This window comes from Mauremys reevesii, linkage group 3, assembly GCF_016161935.1.
Source record: "Mauremys reevesii isolate NIE-2019 linkage group 3, ASM1616193v1, whole genome shotgun sequence".
Lineage (NCBI taxonomy): Eukaryota > Metazoa > Chordata > Testudines > Geoemydidae > Mauremys > Mauremys reevesii.
The window spans coordinates 98,792,943-98,813,121 of record NC_052625.1 but is presented as its reverse complement, the minus strand read 5'-3'; the positions used below and the strand labels follow the sequence as shown (position 1 = coordinate 98,813,121).

Below are 20,179 nucleotides of genomic sequence, written 5' to 3'. Positions count from 1 at the left end.
TATGCTGCAGGTGACAGTGTTAGAGTACACAATTCTGCTACTTTTGTAGCATATATATAACATGTGCCTGATTGGAAAAGCCATTTCGCGTAGTCCCAGAATCTGGTTCATTCTTTTCCACAGATTCTATCTCTGTATTTTATTTCATTGTCACCTTAAGTTTTTTAGAAAACTGTCTTAGAACTAGCCTACTCATCAAAAAGCAAGTCATTTAACAGGTGTGCCTCCTCAAATGCAATTTCCTCTCATTTTTCTTAGATTCATTAATCTCTTCCTCCTGTTCTAAACATAACCTATGACAGATTGCAATCTTTTTCCATTTACAGCATACCAGGAATATTTTACATACAATATTTTAAAGGTGCATTGATAATGTACTATACCACAACGTATTAGACATCTAAATCTGGGTGGTTTTTTTTCTGTTTAGAATGGAACTTTGGCATCTTACGTCCAATCTAATGAATTTTTGAGCATCATTCTGGAGGAGGCTGGGCTAGTGGAATAGCTGTCACTAAAAATGCCTAAATGGACAGGCAGATGATTAGGATTAATATTAGGCAGTTCTTGTATTTACAAACTAGCGTATTCGCATTTAATTCTAAAATGTTGTAAACATGCCCCAAGGCCATGCCATTTCACATGGCATAGCACCTGCATATTGATGGAATTAATTTTTTCCCCCATAACTCACCACATTATATAGTGGTGCATGAATGAATATAAGGTGCAATCTACAGGACAGAAGGAAACTGAGCTACGTTACAAAATTTGTGCCTAGATTGCTGATTTTGCTCTATCTAAAACTAATATATTGATTAGGCCTTGTGAACAGGAAACTGCTCTAACTGATTCCTCCAATAGTTGCTTGAAAGAGACAGATAATAACCATGATGTTGTTTTTACCACTATAGGCAACATAAAAGGGCTTCTATTACTATGATTCTCTGAATCCCACTTTAGGACACAATTCTATGAAGTGCTGAGCACCCAAACTCCCAAGGGTGCTTAGAACCATCTCTGCCCCAAAAGAGAGAATACCTTTAAAGTCTCCAAGAGTTATAAAAAAACTGGACTAGTGTGAGTAACAGAAGGGGGAAATTAGTATTGGGGAATTAGGTTTAGGTTTTGTAATGACCCAACCATTCCCAGGCTTTATTCAGGCCTAATCTGATTACTAATACTAATACTAATTTCTCCCTACTGTTACTCACACCTTCTTGTCAACTGTCTGAAATGGGCCACTCTCATTACCACTTCAAAAGTTATTTTTCCTCCCTTGGTATCCTGCTGTTAATTGAATTGTCTCGTTAGACTGTCCTCACACTTGGTAAGGCAACTCACATCTTTTCATGTATTTATACCTGCTCCTGTATTTTCAACTCCATGCATCTGATGAAGTGGGTTCTAGCCCTCAAAAGCTTATGCCCAAATAAATTTGTTAGTTTCTAAGATGCCACAAGGATGCCTCGTTGTTTTTGCTGATATAGACTAACACGGCTACCACGCTGAATCTTGCTCCTTAATTTTCTGAATGCTCCATCTGCACTGCAAATGCTCCCAATCTTTGTTGAGTTGTTTGTACCAGCCATTCATCTTGTTTGCTTGCTTGCAGTTCCCCCCATTAAAATAACTTTCAGCAGGAAGGACCAGGCACTATGTTGGGAACCAGGTGATCATGAGTTCTAGTGTAACAGCTTTCACTGATCTGACATTAATCATTCTGTGCTCTTCACAACCCTGGTTATCTAGACAAGGCCCCAGAGTCTAACCATAGTAGATTGACAAGTATCACTCCCACATTTTAAAGATAAGGTAAATGAAGATCTGTGAGATAGCATAAGATTACTTTTCATATCTAGGAATAGAACCCAGGTCCCATCTACTCAGCCATACTACCTTTCAAAATGATTTGACCAAGTTTCATGCTTGACTATGCTCTGTAAACTAGGGCTAATTCTGCAGGCCTATTTTCACAAATCACTTGGATGCATTCAGAGGAATGACTGTTCTGTAAATGCAAAGGATAATTAACAAATAGAATACTCAAGAATCCTAATTCTCAGCTCTCTGCCCCCACTTGACAACACTTCCTGCGGAGAGAAAAGAACAGACTCCAGGTCTCTTGAGTCTCAGAATGCCACTGCTCTTTAGCAACCACTTGTTTAACCCCCTGACCAAGTGTAAGTGTGTTGCATCCCTCCCTGCAGGCTGGATAACAGCTTACTATTGTTACCTATTATTGCTTTAACCCAAGTGGTACAAGTTAGAGCTGTAGGTTCTAGGGTCAAAACCTGCTGATGACTCATTAGGACAACTTTGATTTTGGCATATTTTAACTTTTTTTTGTCAGTTTGTTCTTTGGTATGGAATAAGAAAAAAAAATTCCATATGCCAAAATTAATGCTTCACCTTGCACACTGCATCAAAAGGTTAACACTTCTATTTAAACAGAACTGGGCTCCGGGTCACAACAGAAATCAATATTAATAGAGGCTATGTGATTTTACCTATCACTGCCGGAGTTCTTTTTTCAAACCTTTTATATTATTGATTCCCTATCTTTCCACCAAGCCCCTTCATAAAAAGGAAGCACATCCACATCTTTTTTTGTGAAAAGCAACAGGCTGCATGGTAACGTGTGTACAAATAATCATATACATACCCAGAACACTCAGCTATAGGGCTCACTTGTGCCCACTGCAGAGGCAATATGGCCCTGCCCTGTGCCAGAGGAGATCTGGGAGGAATTTTGGCCTCAGAATTCCAACTTTTCAGCTGGCAGCAAACTCTTTCCCCTCCATCATGTGGGGTCAGCTCTTTGATTGGTGCACAGTGAGAAACAGAACCATGACCCCACCTGTTCCTTGCCATGCGTGGGGTGGCTTGCACCCCTTAGTGTACAAATAATGATCGGTTTCTGTACTTTGGGGAGTGCATGAATTGGTAGCATAATCATACCCAGTTGCTCTGTAGAAGTCTCTCTGTGTGTGTTTATTTGCACCCCCCTTCCCCTTTCACACTGATAAAGCATCTGGGCACAGCCTGGCTTGTATTGTTTGCAAATGTTTAGCCATCTTCTGCTGAGGTACAATACCCTCTCACATTTCAAGATGGAGTCTCTTAAAATAAATGTACTATATAAAACTGATAGGCTAATACTATTAATATAATAATATATAATTCGTTTATTAGTAGTAGTACTACTACCACAAAACTCCATTAAGTTAGCATAAGAGATAAAAGGTACTGAAAATTCAGGGTACCACGTCCTGCTAATCTCACATAGGCTCTCTCTTGTGACTTTGGAGTGGTCCAGACAGTGGTATGCAACATTGCTCAAAGGGAAGGTGGAGAAAGCCCCGTGTTAAATCTGTACAAAGGTTCCTGTCTAGCTGAATTACTGTAGTATTCCATGAGGGTGCAGCAGTGATGCAGAATGGGATATTGTAGAGAGAGCTGGGGAAGAGAGGAAAAGGGCAGAGGATAGAACAGAGGAGACAGGATAAAAAAGGAAAAATGATAGGAGTATTGAGGCATGAAAGGTAGGAGCTAAATAGGGGGAAGACCATAGTAAAGGCAGAGACACTGGCCTGGATCCTCAGGTGCATGAATAGGGACTTTGCTCAGCACACTTGAGGAGAAGCATTGCAGAAGCACTGGTTTCCTTCTTTGATCCATGGGGCTGAACTGGCCTCTGGCCCAACTTAAAGCAACTAGAAGGCTGCATCTGTTTTTCAACATATTTCTGGGGCAAGCTCCAACAAACTTTTCTTCATCTCCACTCACTCCCATTTACTTTTGGGATTCACAACCTGCAGAAAATTCTGCCACTTTCATAGATTCATAGACTTTAAGGTCAGAAGGGACTGTTATGATCATCTAGTCTGACCTCCTGCACAACGCAGGCCCCCTCTTATAACAAACCCCTAACCTATGTCTGAGTTATTGAAGTCCTCAAATTGTGGTTTGAAGATCTCAAGGTGCAGAGAATCCTCCAGCAAGTGACCCATGCCCAAGGCTGCAGAGGAAGGCAAAAAACCTCCAGGGCCTCTGCCAATCTGCCCTGAAAGAAAATTCCTTCCCGACCCCAAATATGGCGATCCGTTAAACCCTGAGCATGTGGGCAAGACTCACCAGCCAGCACCCAGGAAAGAATTCTCTGTAGTAACTCAGATCCCACCCCATCTAACATCCCATCACAGACCATTGGGCATATTTACCTGCTAATAATCAAAGATCAATTAATTGCCAAAATTAGGCTATCCCCATCATACCATCCCCTCCATAAACTTATCAAGCTTAGTTTTGAAGCCAGATATGTCTTTTGTCCCCACTACTCCCCTTGGAAGGCTGTTCCAGAACTTCACTCCTCTAATGGTTAGAAACCTTCGTCTAATTTCAAGTCTAAACTTCCTAGTGTCCAGTTTATATCCATTTGTTCTTGTGTCCACATTGGTACTAAGCTTAAATAATACCTCTCCCTCCCTGATATTTATCCCTCTGATATATTTATAAAGAGCAATCATATCCCCCCTCAACCTTCTTTTGGTTAGGCTAAACAAGGCAAGCTCTTTGAGTGTCCTTTCATAAGACAGGTTTTCCATTCCTTGGATCATCCTAGTAGCCCTTCTCTGTACCTGTTCCAGTTTGAATTCATCCTTCTTAAACATGGGAGACCAGAACTGCACACAATATTCCAGATGAGGTCTCACCAGTGCCTTGTATAACGGTACTAACACCTCCTTATCTTTGCTGGAAATACCTCGCCTAAGGCATCCTAAAACCGCATTAGCTTTTTTCACAGTCATATCACGGCGGCTCATTGTCATCCTGTGATCAGCCAATGCTCCGAGGTCCTTCTCCTCTGTTACTTCCAACTGATGGATCCCCAATTTATAACCAAAATTCTTGTTATTAATCCCTAAATGCATGACCTTGAACTTTTCACTATTAAATTTCATCCTATTACTATTACTCCATCAGTATGTCTCCACTCAATTTTTCATTTTTCAGCTTAATCTGAATCACTTGGTAGGGAGCTGGCCGATATATTTTTTTTTTGGGGAGGGGGGGAAATTGGCTCTGACTCTTCAGGCAGCCTTTTTTATTGAAGTTTCCTCCTAGAAGGTCAATTTACATGCATCATTGATTCTAGGCAGGGTTCTGAGCCTGACCACCCGCAGACAGAAAGAGCATAGTATTCTAAGAGTATCACATTCTGGCTACCCTTTGGTGCTATTGGATCAATAACCATCTTTAGATTAAATATAATTGTGTGGGTGTAACATAACTGCTGGGATATGTTGTCTATGAAGCCTTGCTTTATAGTGCCCGAATTTACTCTTCTAGCCAGGTTTGAAATCTGGACTGGTAGTGGGGAGATGGGGAAGATTTCTTCCTTCCCACACACAGGTTCCTGTCTTTATCAATTAAAGGTTCCATCATCAGTGGTTTTGGAAAGAATCTTTAAGGAAATCTCTGTAGCTTCTTTCTCTAAAAAGTGGTTGTTATTCATATCTGACTTCAGGAGTAAACCCTGTAAAATCTGTCTATGCAGTAGCATTGATCATTCCCAGGATATTAACAGTTGTTCTAGAAGTTTTTCCCAAGTTTGACTCTCAAGCAACTTGATCTTTTTCTCAACTGAAGCAAAATTGTAATCAAAATTCTTGGCAGTAATTTTTGTCTTGGCTTCCTGATAATGCATTTTCTTTAAAAACAGAATGGAAACCCAACTGTGCATGGAAACTGCCTTCTGAGAATGCTGCTCTCAGCTCTACCAGTTCCCCTTTCACCAATCACTGTACATTATCTTAAAAATGTAATTTTTTTTATTGTCTTTGAAGGATGCCTCTGAGGAAATGAGTTCTCATCTTCCACTTTTAGAGTGTTTTTGAAGTGTTTATTTTGAACAGCAGGTGTCTCCTCTTTGGTGTCTGTACTGATTCTGATGTCTGTTAGTACAATATCTAAAAGGTATTTAAGTTACATCTTTTGGGAGTATCACACTTGGACTAGATAAGAACACAAGCCACTTGCACACCTGATATTTGCTACAGCAGGACACAAAAATCCAAGGCTGAATGTCTTGAGCCTTAGGCCCCATGTGTGGGGACATATGTGGAATGTCTTGGTGCTCTATTGGCTTTGGAAAGTTTCCTGCTATGAAATTTGATGTGGGTCTTTGTGCTCAGCTCCCCTTAAGGGAGGGGGGACTAAAAGACAGAGGGTCAGATCCTCAGAGTGGCTCACAATAGAGGCTCTGGACCAGAGTAGCCTAGATTTTTCTCAGGAAACTACTGAACTGTATCAAATTCTAGTAATCAAAGCTAGAATCTGTCTAGAAGGATTTGATAAAAACTTGAAAATCTCTCTGCTCCCAGGAGAGAAGTTTGAACTCATATGGTTGAGAAACTCTGGACCAGATTTTCAGATGACATACAAAGCTTAAAACCCAAATTACAAGCATCTCAAATCACAAACATTCAAAAGGCAGCCACTCCCCTCCTTAAACCCTCATTGTTTTCTTTTATGGTTTCCATAAGTGGCAGAAGCAGTTGCTGACAGTGACCCTTTCTTACTCTCCAAGCCTATATTTCCAAAAGCTAAAAAGCATTCTAGAGCTGGAGCCTGATAGACTGTGTCTACATTTGTCGGGATAGAAGTAGTGAAGCAAACCAAATGGGAGGGAGGGAATGGTGGCACTCTTTTTCAGACTCCTCTCATAAACATAGTACCTGGATGTTTCTGCTAAAACAATCAGTAGCGAAATAGTTAATCAGGTTAATATTGAAAATGTCTCATACTGATGGTGATAGTCCTTCCTACTCGGCCCACAAGCAAGCCAAGCAAATGAGATTTCATTAATGTCAATATGAGTTGCAGGTGCTCAGAACTTCTGAAAATCTTAAGGTGCCTAAAATATGGATTTAGTTGCTTTACTTTTATGCAACCAGATTTGAAAAATTGGATTTTTAAAAAAAAAAGAAAGTGTAAGCCTTGTCTACACCGGGATTATGCATGTGACAGGTATAAACCATGTCTACACTAGAGCAGCTAGCCTGGTACAGCTACACTTGTGGCTGAAAATCCAGGGTAGACAAAAAACTGATGGAGCCACCAGAACATTGCTAGTACAGTGTACCACCATGTACATTATTGGCTTTATCCAGATGGTAGGCTATGGATAAACAAACTCTTTTTTTACAAGCATCTTTGCTAACTGTGACCTGGAGATCCCCACTGAACAGTTTTTGAATTATGCTAGCTGGTTACTGGTGGTCATAACCAGGTTTCTGTGTATGGGAAATGAAATCTGTGGCTGTCAAACCCGGTTTTTACAATACAGTAAAAGAACCTCCTGCAGTGGATGTTTCAAGGGGACCTTTCTAGTTATAAACTAATATAATAAATCAAAACACTAATCTCAAGAGGTTTGCAGTGTTGCTGTCCTAAACAGCATCTTACAGATAAAATGTTTTAATTTGCTAATTATCAGAAAATTGGTGTTAAACTGAAATTTTTGCTGGGTATTTGATATCACTACAATGGAAATATTCAGCCTCCCTACAAAGAAGATGATTATGATCAACATTTTCATGCTCCAGTGTCTGGATATGTAATGTTAATAAATGCAGTTTGTGTTTCAGGGCAGAAATACCTTTAAAAAAGTATTAAGGGAAAAATACTGTCTTGTGTAAAGATCATTGATTGCTGACTTCATACTTTACTAGATGAATATGAAAAGCTAAGTGAAAAATTCAGAGGAGCACAATCTGCCTGGAAAAGATTTGGATTTCAATGGTAAGATCATCCAGATTGCAAAAGTGCTGCATGCAGTCACTTGTAAATGTATGTTGCAGATTTGTGATATGAAGCATGTATGCATGAACCAGAATAAGAATTTTACTGCCAAGTCTGCAAACATTTGTGAGGGATCCAAGTATACTGCTGACCACCCAAGTTAATTGTCTTGAAAACATGTTTGTGTGTATATGTATGAGGAAGGGTATACAGCATAATTACTTGAAAAGGACTCCGTGTTTGTGTGAGAGAGATACCAGGCAACTGCCGGAAAAGGCCTGTATATGTGTGATATTTATGCTTTTGTCTCTGAAGCAAGAGCTTGAAAGGGTGCCTGTGTGTGAGAGAGAACAAGGGAGAGAGCACTTGCCATGCCTGTTTTATCACAGGTAATTTTATTTTACAGAGGATGTAGAAACCTTCAGAGCTGCATGATGAGTGCACCTTTATAACAGCCAGCACAGATGGACACTGGTAACCATACACTCCAGCAGTAACCCTACTGGCCATCTCCTCAGGCTGGAAACAGCCCGATCTGCCTTTTTCTGACCTAGGGCTGTCTGCTCTTCCCGGGGCATAGATTAAAGAAGAAAATCAGCCCCATTAAAGAAAAAATAGCCACAAGCCCGACAGTCCCCACTGAGGCTACAATCTCCTTGATTGCACTGAGAGCTTTAGCCAAGTAGGACCCATAGAGTGTACGAGGGGCAAGAACTGGCAACATCCTGGGGGCGGGGGGGGGGGAACTGCCCTTGGGCCACTAGCGCGTCCCACGCACTGCCCGCTCCAGCCTTCCTACTCCAGGGGTAGTGACTGGCCCAGCAGAGCAAGGGGCTCACAGTGTGGGAGCCGGGCCAAGCCGGGGCCCGCGGCGAGCAGCCAGGGAGAGCAGCAGAGGTGTGGGCGGGGGAGCTCGTGGGGCGGGCGCGGCTTCTCCCCGCCTTCTCCCCCCGCTTGGGGGCCCGCAGCACAGCCCTCCGCCCCTCCCCCAGCCGGGCTGTGCGCGCCCGGGCAGCCGTCACGCCGCAGGTGCGGAGCGGAGCTGCACAAGCCGAGGCTGCTGCTGCTGCTGCACCGGCCGGGAGGGAGGGAGCCGCGGGCACCGGAGCGAGGCAGCCCCTTGCCGCGGCCAGAGCCCGAGCCGGGCCGGCGGGCAGCGATCTCCGTCGGGGCGGCAGCGGCCGGGCGCGGAGCATGTCTGTGGTGACCGGGGGCAGCGAGCCGGGTGCCGCTGGGGGAGGCGGCGGGAGCCGGGTTTTCTTCCAGAGCCCCCGCGGCGGCGGCGGCTCCTCCCGGGAGGACTCGGTCTCCCCGGCCGCGGCGGTGGTGCAGGTCCAGCAGCAGCAGCAGCAGCGGCGCCACCAGCAAGGCAAAGTGACGGTGAAGTACGATCGGAAGGAGCTGCGGAAAAGGCTGGTGCTGGAGGAGTGGATCGTGGAGCAGCTGGGGCAGCTGTACGGCTGCGAGGTACCGCACCTGCCCGGGGCGCGGCTGGGAAAGGAGCGGGACTGCCCGCGTGCGGTGCCCGGGGAGAGCCCCCGGGATGAGGGCGATCGCCCGCTGCGCCCCCCTGGCCGCGGGAGACACGCACACGCCGAGGTGTGTGAACAGAGCGGGGCTCTCCCCTGGGCTCCCCCTCTCCGGGGTGTGTGTGTGTGATCTCCCTATGCTGCCTGTGCCTCCCCGAACTCTACCTGGAGACACATTGGGGGGTTGGTGTTTAAACTTTTCCCTTTTGAGCGTGTCTATGATTTGATTAATTGGAAACGCTGAGGTGCTGGGTTTTTTTTAAACCCACCTCTAAATGACATTCCTAGCTCTAGTGTCCCCTCCCCCTCTCATTTCTTATGTTTGTAAAGCAAGATGCATGCTCCTGTGTTAAGCCGTTTAATTAATTTCGTCGCAAGGATGTCTTTCAGGGAGGTGGGGAGATAGCTCAGTGAATTGAGTATTGGCCTGCTAAACCCAGGGTGGTTGTGAGTTCAATCCTTGAGGGGGCCATTTAGGGATCTCAGGCAAAAATCTGTCTGGGGTTTGGCCCTGCTTTAAAATCTTCTTTCAGCGGAAATAGTCACTGCAGAGGCACAAAGGGCCTTTTTGCAACTGGGGGGTTGTAGGGTGCCTTTGTGAGTGTTAAAAACACGTTTAGTGGCCACGTGTAGAGCAAAGGGGCTGAAGTCTGGTTTGCACTGATCCTGAGTAGCTCTGATTTGTGTGAAGGTGATCGTTTCTTTTTTCTCTTCCCTTTCCCCAGCGGTCCCCCAGAAAGGGGGGGGGGGGAACAAGCCGCCTGTTCAAACACTATTGATAATCATATACATGGCATGCGGTAAGCTGGCCTTGATCCTCCTGCCTCTTAACCTGTCTCTTGCTGCATAAAGGGGTTATAAGTACAAATTGATTTAAGCGGTTTAAAAAGGATGTGATTGTGGGCTGGCTTCAGTTACTTAGGCTGCCTCCTGGCTTACGTGTGTGCAGTGTTGCTGTAGACATGTTGGTTCCTAGAGTATTAAAGAGACAAGGTGGGTGAGATGAAATTTTTTTTTTATTGGACCAACTTCTGTTGGTGAGAGAGACATGCTTAGACCAGGGATGGGCAAACTACGACCCATGGGCCACATTCGGTTCGCCAGCTGATTTAATCCAGCCCTCAAGCTCCTGCTGAGGAGTGGAGTCTGGGGCTTGCCCCTCTCCCATGTTCCAGGTAGGGATCAGGGTCAGGGACTGCTCTGCGCGTGCGCGCTGCGGCTCCCGGAAGCAGCGGTTTGTCATCGTCCCCCCCCCCCCATTGGCTCCTATGTTTAGGGGCAGCCAGATGGCTCTGTGCGCTGCCCTATCTGCAGGCGCTGCCCCTGCAGCTCCCATTGGCAGGAACTGCTTGAGGTAAGTGCTGCCTGGAGCCCGCACCCCTGACTCCCTTCTATGCTCCAACCCTCTGCCCCAGCCTTGATCCCCGTCCTGCCCTCTGAACCTCTCAATCCTAGTCTGGGGCACCCCTGCACCCCAACCCCCTGCCCCAGCCCAGAGCCCCCTCCTACACCGTGAACTCCTCTTTTCTGTCCCCACCCCAGGTCCTGCACCCCCAGCCAGAGCCTTCACCCCAATTTTGTGAGCATTCATGGCCCGCCATACAATTTCTATACCCAGATGTGGCCCTTGGGCCAAAAAGTTTGCCTACCCCTGCTTTAGAGCTTTCATAGAGCTCTTGAAGAAAAACTTGTCTTGGTTGATTCAATAAAAGGTGATTCAACAAAAGATATTACCTCACCCACCTTGTCTTGTCTTACATGTGAGTCTGAATGGAATACTGTCATCCTATGAAGTAACATTATATAGAGCAGCAAGTTTGTTATGTTTACAGTTTACATAGTATACTGCTGAATGACTATAATATAACTGATGCTTAGCTGTACATTAAAACATGTTTTTAAAATTTAGGATTGCCTCCAAACCATTCCTTCCTTTAACCAAGTAATTGCAGGAGGGAAAGCTAGCAGAAATATAAGAAGTGCTTGTCAGGGAGAAGCTAAATTGAGTCACTTTGTGGGCAGTGTTCTTTAAAGAGGATATTTTCTCTTTAGGCTACAGTGTGAATGTTAAGTCTCTTGTATGTATGGGCCTATTAAATGAGACTCTGGGATATTATGTTTTGTATTCTGCAGCCTTTTAGTAGAAAGAATAGCAATGGTTGGATATTGACTGCTGCCTTTAGCATTGTTCACTTTACTGGAGACTAATTGGTTGTAACTTGGGAACAAAAGGGAAGCATTCCAGAGGCTCATCATGTTAGTGAATAACATATTACACACATTCTTCAGAATAAATGGAGAAACAAGTGCTTGATTCCTACTGCATTAAACATAAATTAAGTGCTTATTTAATTACATTCTTTACCTTACATGTTTCCCCACTTTTCTGTATTCACAGAAACGAAGTGAATGTATTAAATTGGGGAATCAGCCTTTGAGCTCTATAGAGGCTGTGCTAATATGGTAAAATATATTGTGTACACTGTAGGATACAATAGTCTTGTCAGAACATTATAGCAGCAATTCTGAAGATTGCATTTATGTGCTGATGATATGCTCAGTTCTGGACAATATTTTAAAAATAAGTACTTGCTCCAGAGAACTTGCCACTAAATAAAACTAGTATATATTACAGCATTTCTCTTTCAAATGTGTGATTATAAAGTCACTAGGATGAAAGAGTTCAGCATTCTGAACTTGCAATATTACATGGAAGCAGTTGATAACAAAAGCTTGGGGCACAGCAAAACTGTCCTGTGTTAGGAACAAAACACTTCTTTTTGCGAAGAGTAGGTGAACATGGGGGAGGGTTTCTACTGAAGACTATGCAGGACAACATATACTGCGAGTGATTCCTTAGTTAAAAAGTCTTGCTAAAGCATAGGTAAAATAAAATAAAATCCTCCAAAAAACCAAAACAAACTACAACAAACCAAAAAACCCCACAAAAGCAACCGCTACATCCTCAGGGCTATAGTTCAGCATTTACAAGGTCTCAAAGTTAGACACTTCTCAGCTGAAGTTCCAATGTTGCCTTTCCATGTCAGCTTCCGCCTCGGGATCACCTCTTCTTCAGCTTTTGTTCTGAGGTGAAATCCTGGTTCTATTGAAGACAATATTAATTTTGCCACTGACTTGAGTGGTGCCAGGATTTCATCCCAGGGTCAGGAGTGCCTGTCAACAAAGAAGGAAAAGTTTGACATGTCCTGAAGTGCTGATATCTAAATTAGATGTGAGGTTTGAATAACCAGGCCTTGGGCATCTTACACACGTGCATCTTTAAAATCAGCATGTCTATATTTTAAAACTAGTTTCTTACTATACTGTCTTAAGGCTATGGCTACACTTACTTCAAAAAGCGCGGCAGCGCAGCAGCGCTTGAAGCGTCAAAAGCCAGCGCTGGGAGAAAACTCGCCTCCCAGCGCTGTCCTCCCTCCACCTCCTGTGGGGAATAACGGGGAGCGCTGGGTGCGTGCTGGGCTTTGACTACACTGGCGCTTTACTGTAGCGCGCTCTGAGCGCCCAGCGCCAGAGGGTGTGTTACCCCTGCAGCGCTGCAAATTGCTGGCATGTAGCGCTTCCCTCATTAAGAAATGTGTGTAACAAGTTCAAAGGTCTTAACTAATCTGACACATGGACTTTCATCATCAACTGAGGGAAGAGGATAGGTGGGAACTTAGTAAAAACCAAACAAACCATTGTAAATTTAACTCTTCAGACAGGCTGCCTCCCCCCACAGCCCCAAATGGTGAAAAAAGCATTCACCTTTGGTCTGAAAGGAGCAGGGGATCTCTTTTAGAAAACGTTAACAGTTAAATGGAAAGATAAGTTTAAAGATAAACGTATTGCTCTTGAAGTTTCTTGTTTTTTAGCAAACTCTCATGACTGGCTCATTTCAGATCTGTAGAATTTACCTACGTTTTTTAAGAAAATGGTGTAAAGCTTGGATTAGAAATACTAATTTAGGTTAATGTCTTGTTTTCCCCAGCTCTTGCTAGACATGTTACTTTATGGTTAAGGCCCTACCAAATTCAGTCCATTTTGGTCAATTTCACAGTCATAGGATTTTAAAATTTGTAAATTTCATGATTTCAGCTATTTAAATCTGAAATTTCATGGTGGTGTAATTGTAGGGATCCTGACCGAAAAAGGAGGTTTTTTTGGTGGGGGGGTCGCTAGGTTATTGTAAGGGGGGGGGGTTTGTGGTTCTTCTACCCTTACTTCAGTGTTGCTGCTGGTGGCGGTGCTGTCTTCAGAGCTGGGTAGCTGTAGTGTGGTGGCTGCTGGCCGGGAGCCCAGCTCTGAAGGCAGAGCCACTGCCAGCAGCAGCACAGAAATAAGGATGGCATGGTATGCTATTGCCACCCTTACTTCTGTGCTGCTGCCTCCAGAGCTGGACCCTTAGTCAGCAGGTGCTGCTCTCTGGCCACCCAGCTCTGAAGGCAGCAGTGCAGAAATAGGGGTGGCATGGCATGGTATTGCCATCCTTACTTCTGCACTGCTGCTGGCAGGGCATTGCCTTCAGATCTGGGCACCTGGCCAACAGCTGCCGCTCTCCAGCTGCCCAGTTCTGAAGGCAGTGCAGAAGTAAGGGTGGCAATACCGCAACCCCCCTAAATAACTTTGCGACCCCCCTGCAACTCCCTTTTGCATCAGGATCCCCAATCTGAGAAACGCTGGTCTCCTCTGTGAAATCTGTATATAGGTAAAAGCACAAAAAAGACCAGATTTCATGGTAGGTGGAGCGGGGGACCAGATTTCAGGCTCTGTGACATGTTTTTCATAGCTGTAAATTTGGTAGAGTCCTACTTATGGTACTGTGTAGTGTCATGGTATATCTACACAGCAACTAGACACCAATGGCTGGCCTGTGCCAGCCGACTCAGGCTCACAGCAGTTGAGCTGCAGGGCTGTTTCATTGCTGTGTAGACTTCTGGGTTCTAGGACCCTCCCACCTTGCTGAGTCCTAGAGCCCTGGCTCCAGCCTGAGCCTGGAAGTCTGCATAGCAATGAAACAGCCCTGCAAGCCCGAGTTGGCTGGCACGGGTCAGTTGCAGGTGTGTACTTGCTGTGTAGACATACCTCCAGAGTTGATGGCAGTAGTCAAAGGGCTGAACAATTACTAGGCTGTCAAAATTCAAAATAGTATTCAATATCTATAATCTGGTGGCAAGTGTGATGAATAATGTAAAATTCTTTGCTTAAATTATTTTTAGGTTTGGCTGTAGCTCCTGTATTGAGACTTAATCACACTGTTAATAACTGAGTGAAAGCTGGTTGGGAGGAATTGGTCAGCTTAGCTTCTATGAAAGATCCAGCACAATTTCATAATATGGGGATGTTCAGATTCTGAAAGAATTTTAATCCTCCAGAATGTGTCACTAAGCTGTGGAATGGATAATTCTGAAATAGCAAGTCCATGGTAATGTTTCCTGTCTAATCTGTTGAGGGACTCAGCATTTGCAGTTTTCACTGATAGTGGAACTGAGTAATTACTATCCATTCTTGGGGAAAAGCAGAAGTAGGGAGATGAGGGGTACTTAGTGAAGAGAATGTGTACAAAATAAATCTTGGACTCTAATATTGTGACTGGATAAATTTGCTGTCCGCCCACTGATCTCCATTTAAATAGCTTCTTTCTAATGAATTACAGTAAGACTCATTGGTAAATAAATACTTACAAAACCAGAAGTGTCCCGTTATTTGAAACTTGAAATGTGGTCCTGTGTCTCGCTTTCAGTGCTTGAGAGAACACAGGGTATAGGAGTTGAGAACAGGATTTTAAAAAAGTTTGTGACTTTGAAAACCTCTTAATTTTTTATTTAAAAAAACTGAAACTCGATGTTAAAGTGGATAATGAAAAGCTTTTCATTAGAACATCAATTTTTCTTCAGAGAAGTTTTTTATTTTTATAAAGACACTTGCCACAATTACAACATACAAAACTTGAATTGCCTTTAGGAAGACTAATCATATGTAAACAATCATTTTAGAGTTGTTATGTTGGGGATCAGAGATTGCATTGTGAAGGGCTGGCTATTCTGAAAGCAAACTTTGCAGGACCAAAGAACTTGGAGTAAGATTGAGGTTGAAGCATTTCAAGTAAAGGTGCTCTGAAACAAGGTCCAATGGAATCCAAGGTGATCCAACCCAATCACGAATTTAGTTGTGCCAAGTTCTCAGGATGACTGGGCTTAAAAACACAAATGTGAACCCAACTTAAACTCCTGTTCACATGATCTCTGGCACTTAAGTGAATTACTCTGGATCAGGGCCACGGGGGGAGGGGGAGAAGTGGGGCAATTTACCCTGGGCCCCGCAAGGGCACCGCGAGCCGCTCCAGGTTTTTGGTGGCACTTCGGCAGCGGGCCCTTCCCTCGCTCCGGGTCTTTGGTGGCGGGTCCTTCAGTGCTGCCGAAGCCTCGGAGCACCGCCCGGTGAATACAAGTGCTGCAAGCGGGAGGGGGGGGGGGAAGGAGGAGGGATCCGCGATTGGCGGCACTTAGGTTTTCTGTCTTATTATCTATCCCTTTCTTAATGATGCCCAACATTCTGTTCACTTTTTTAACTGTTGCTGCAGATTGGGTGGATGTTTTCAGAGAACTATCCACAATGATTTCAAGATCTCTTTCTTGAGTGATAACAGCTAATTTAGACCTCATCATTTTATATGGATAGTTGGGATTATGTTTTCCAATGTGCATTACTTTGCATTTATCAACATTGAATTTCATCTGCCATTTTGTTGCCTAGTCACCCAGTTTTGAGAGATCCTTTTGTAGCTCTTCGTAGTCTGCCTGGGACTTAACTCTCTGAAGTAGTTTTGTATCATCTGCAAATTTTGCCACCTCACAGTTTACCCCTTTTTCCAGATCATTTATGAATATGTTGAACAGGACTGGTCCCAGTACAGATGCCTGGGTGACACCGCTATTTACCCCTCTCCATTCTGAAAACTGACCATTTATTCCTATCCTTTGTTTCCCATCTTCTAACCAGTTACCAATCCATGAGAGGACCTTCCCTCTTATCCCATGACAGACTCTAGTTAGTCTTCTGCTGGGCAAGACTGCTCCATGAGTTGTTATAAATTTGACTCTGTCCAGTGAAGCAGAGATTGAGAGTGTGACCTGGATTTTTTAATGGTTTTAAACTCTTAATTAATAAAAGTTCAATATTATTTACTGCAAAAAAGATATTTTGTACAAAATAATAGGGGCCTGTAAGTTGCATCCTCTTCTATAAGTTTTTTATTTGCATTTTTTCTGTGGCAGATTCATGATACTTCCCCATTTTTGGCCATGACAAACAGCTAACCTTTATCATTCCGACTTACATGTAAAGAGTATTTTTTCCAAGCCTTTAATTAAAGTTTAAATTTTAACAGGAAGAGCTTTTCTTTTGTTCCATTGCCAGGTGCCCCAGAGGGAAAGAACAGAACAGGTAATCATCAAGTGATCCATCCCGTCACCGTTCCCAGCTTCTGGCAAACAGAGGCTAGGGACACCATCCCTGCCCATCCTGGCTAATAGCCATTGATGGACCTATTCTCCATGAACTTATCTAGTTATTTTTTTGAACCCTGTTATAGTCCTATGCTTTGCAAGAGTATGAGTATTCCTCAAATATAATCCTATGCTTTGTGAGAGTAGAAGGGCTTTGATCAATGTAGTTATAATAAGCATATGAGTGTCAAAGATACTAATTTTAGTTCATAAAGCACCTTTCATGTTCTCTCACAGGTCTGTTCAAAAAGAGAGTACAAATCATAACAGCTAAAATAAAACTGCACAAACATTTTAGGAAATCATAATGCCAAACAACCTCTTTGTGCCAAGTGGCTGAGGGCACACAGTTTTACAGGTATCTCCTGAGTCAACTATATGCAGAATAGTGCACTAAAAGGGGGCATGTAAAGTCTCTATTGAGAGCCAATAGTCGATTGGTGTTCACAATCATTGCAAAATGTATCTATGGAATATATTTAAGAAGGTATTCATCTGCACTGGAAATTAGGTTCCTTGAAGTTAAAGTAGGCCACCTGGAGGTGACATGCCTCGGACAGGTTCTGGTCAGGCAGGCGGTAGTAGACGCTTACTCTCTGACTAGTTTTTGTGTGTTGTGTGTCTCACGATGTAAGTCTACCTGCATAGGGAGCCACCAGCTAATCAAGATTGTGAAATTGACAAGTTATCATGAAATCTATAGGAAAGAACACACAGCAGGAGGGTGTCCAGTTCATGAATAAAGATCAAAAGGCTGTTTTGATGCATCTGGGGTTGCAAAGAGAGAGAGAGCATCCATCACTGAAGAGACAAGCTGACAGTATGGCTTGTCTCATGAAAAAGGGATTACAGCCTTCCGGGCTAGAAAATGCTGGTGAACAATACTTACATTAGACATAATATCTTATTAAACCTAGGCTCTGGAATGCATGTTAGAAAATATAACCAAAAGTAACAATTTGTTTCCAGTATTTCTATTTGTTATTGCCTGAATTGTTATACTGTTTTAAACAAACTTTTACTTGTTTTTACTGTAAACATACCCAAGTTAAATGGAATGGTGCTCTGAGGTGGAACTGGCAAGTTGGGTGTACTGCCTCTTTGGAAGCAGTGAATCTGTGAATGCTGTGAGTGTCCAGTGAATGGGGGGGGGGGGGTGCTGGACACCACAGGGGGATGCGTGGAGGGCTCAGGTGTTGGAGTGTGCCTATTGCTAACCTGCAGCTGTGTGGAGGTGACAGAGTCCGTGGGCAGGGAGTCAAGAGTTTAGCACTCAAGGTCGCCAACACTTTGTGCTCCACATAGGTCAGGCATAGCTGAGCTAGTAGCTGGAGTGACCTCGGCCATGAGTGCCATCGTTGTCCCTGGGGCTGGTGGAGCTGTCACCGGCTGAGACCAGCTGGTTAGGCTGTACGGGCACTATGGGGAAGGCAGCATGGGGCCCTAGCTCCCCCTGGAACCCAACCCAACCAGCTACAGAGACCCCACACCTGCAGTGACTCCTCCCTGGCGTGAGTGGCCAAGCTCCAGAACTGGGAACTAGGGAAGAAAGTGACACCAAGGGCCTTTGCAGAACATACTTTGGGGTTGGAGTGATGCTCCAGCAGCACTACATCCTGGCCAAAAGAGAGGAAACTGGCCCTCTGCCCTGGCACACACTCTCTCCTCCTCAGGGAGAAGGGCACCCCATTATTTGAATACCTCTGCTCTAAATTATCCAAAACTACATATATATTTACTAATGAACCAGTAAAGTGAAAATGTAGTGCCTAAGTCATATTAGCCTTTAGTAGCACAAGATTTAGCGGCCCTCACTGGACTAATACTGTGTAAATTCATTCTGGTCAGTTTTTTTCAACCTCTGCAATGTCTTTTTTTCTTTTTTTAGTTTTTTAAAAAAGCTTTCAATCTTTCTGTAGGAGTATCTTTCTCCACAAGTCTGGCACCTTTAAAACCCCTGACCAAATTCGTAGGTGATGAATAAGGTTTTGTAACTGATGCTGCCTTAGAACCACTTAAAAGTGAATAAAAGAATCAAAATTGGTGTAATTTATAGCATCTGGCTGGTGGCCGTGTAAGTTAAACCAGTGTGGATTTCCATATGCATAGTTTGCCTTTGCTTTATATTCACCACCAGATTTAAAATTTTACACAGTCTCTGGGACAATTTCAGAGATCATCAGGTCAGTTCTATAAGTAACTTTCTGTGCTGTGGTACTTTCTCCCAATAGGTATATCTGTAATAAGTAGGGCCCTACCAAATTCACCGCCACGAAAAAGGTGTCTCGGACTGTCAAATCAGGTCTTTTGTGTTCTTTTACCCTATGCGATACAGATTTCACAGGGGAGACCAGCGTTTCTCACACTGGGGGTCCTGATCCAAAAGGGAGTTGCAGGGGGGTTACAAGGGGGGTTGTGGTATTGCTACCCTTACTTCTGCGCTGCCTTCAGAGCTGGGCAGCCAGACAATGGAGGCCGTTGGCCAGCTGCCCACTTCTGAAGGCAGCGCCCTGCCAGCAGCAGCATAGAAGTAAGGGTGCAATACCATACCATGCCACCCTTACTTCTGTGCTGCTGCCTTCAGTGCTGGGCAGCTGGAGAGTGGCGGTTGCTGACTGAGGGCCCAGCTCTGCAGGCAGCAGGACAGAAGTAAGAGTGGCAATGCCATACAATGCCACCCTTACTTCTGTGTCGCTATTGGCGGCAGCTCTGCCTGCAGAACTGGGCCCCAATCAGCAGCCGCTGCTCTTCAGCTGCCTAGCTCTGAAGGCAGCACTGCCATCAGCAGGAGTGGAGAAGTAAGGGTAGCACTACCAAAACCCCCACCCCTAAAATAACCTTGCGGACCCCCCCAACTCCTTTCTGGGTCAGGATCCTTTCAATTACAACAGCGTGACATTTCAAATTTAAATAATTGAAATAATGACATTTTAAAAATCCCGTGACCATGAAATTGACCAAAATGGACCGTGAATTGGGTAGGACTCTAGTAATAAGGCATAGTGGTGGCTACCTGCTTATGTGGTGAACTCACATGGCGGGAATAACAGCATGTAAAACCTACAATGAACAATGAGGAAGAATCCAGTTTGTATTACAGATTGTTGGTAGACCTGTGGTGTGTATGCATTTGTATACTAGAAAGCAAAAGGGCTTCTAGTATTATAAATAAATTCTTCTTTTGGGCCTTTATGAGAGTTGAGGACATTACCCAACCAATAAGGTTCAGGACAAGTTGACTGTCAAAACATTCTTTGCTTTGTATAGAATTTGGATCATGGCAGGTAGAGGTGAGTACATGGTGGTATCAGTACAGAAATATGTGCTCATTGTGCATGT

At 44.0% G+C, this 20,179-nt stretch overlaps 1 protein-coding gene across 1 annotated transcript in view; it reads left to right on the top strand.

The window, feature by feature from the left end:
* The first annotated feature begins 8,682 nt into the window (after window positions 1-8,682).
* PPP1R14C (protein phosphatase 1 regulatory inhibitor subunit 14C) overlaps window positions 8,683-20,179 on the top strand; it is a 65,366-nt gene continuing 53,869 nt past the window's right edge. The window contains exon 1 of the mRNA XM_039531531.1: window positions 8,683-9,273. Coding sequence (XP_039387465.1) covers window positions 9,001-9,273 — 273 coding nt within the window. The 5' untranslated portion in view covers window positions 8,683-9,000. The remainder of the gene's footprint in view (window positions 9,274-20,179) is intronic.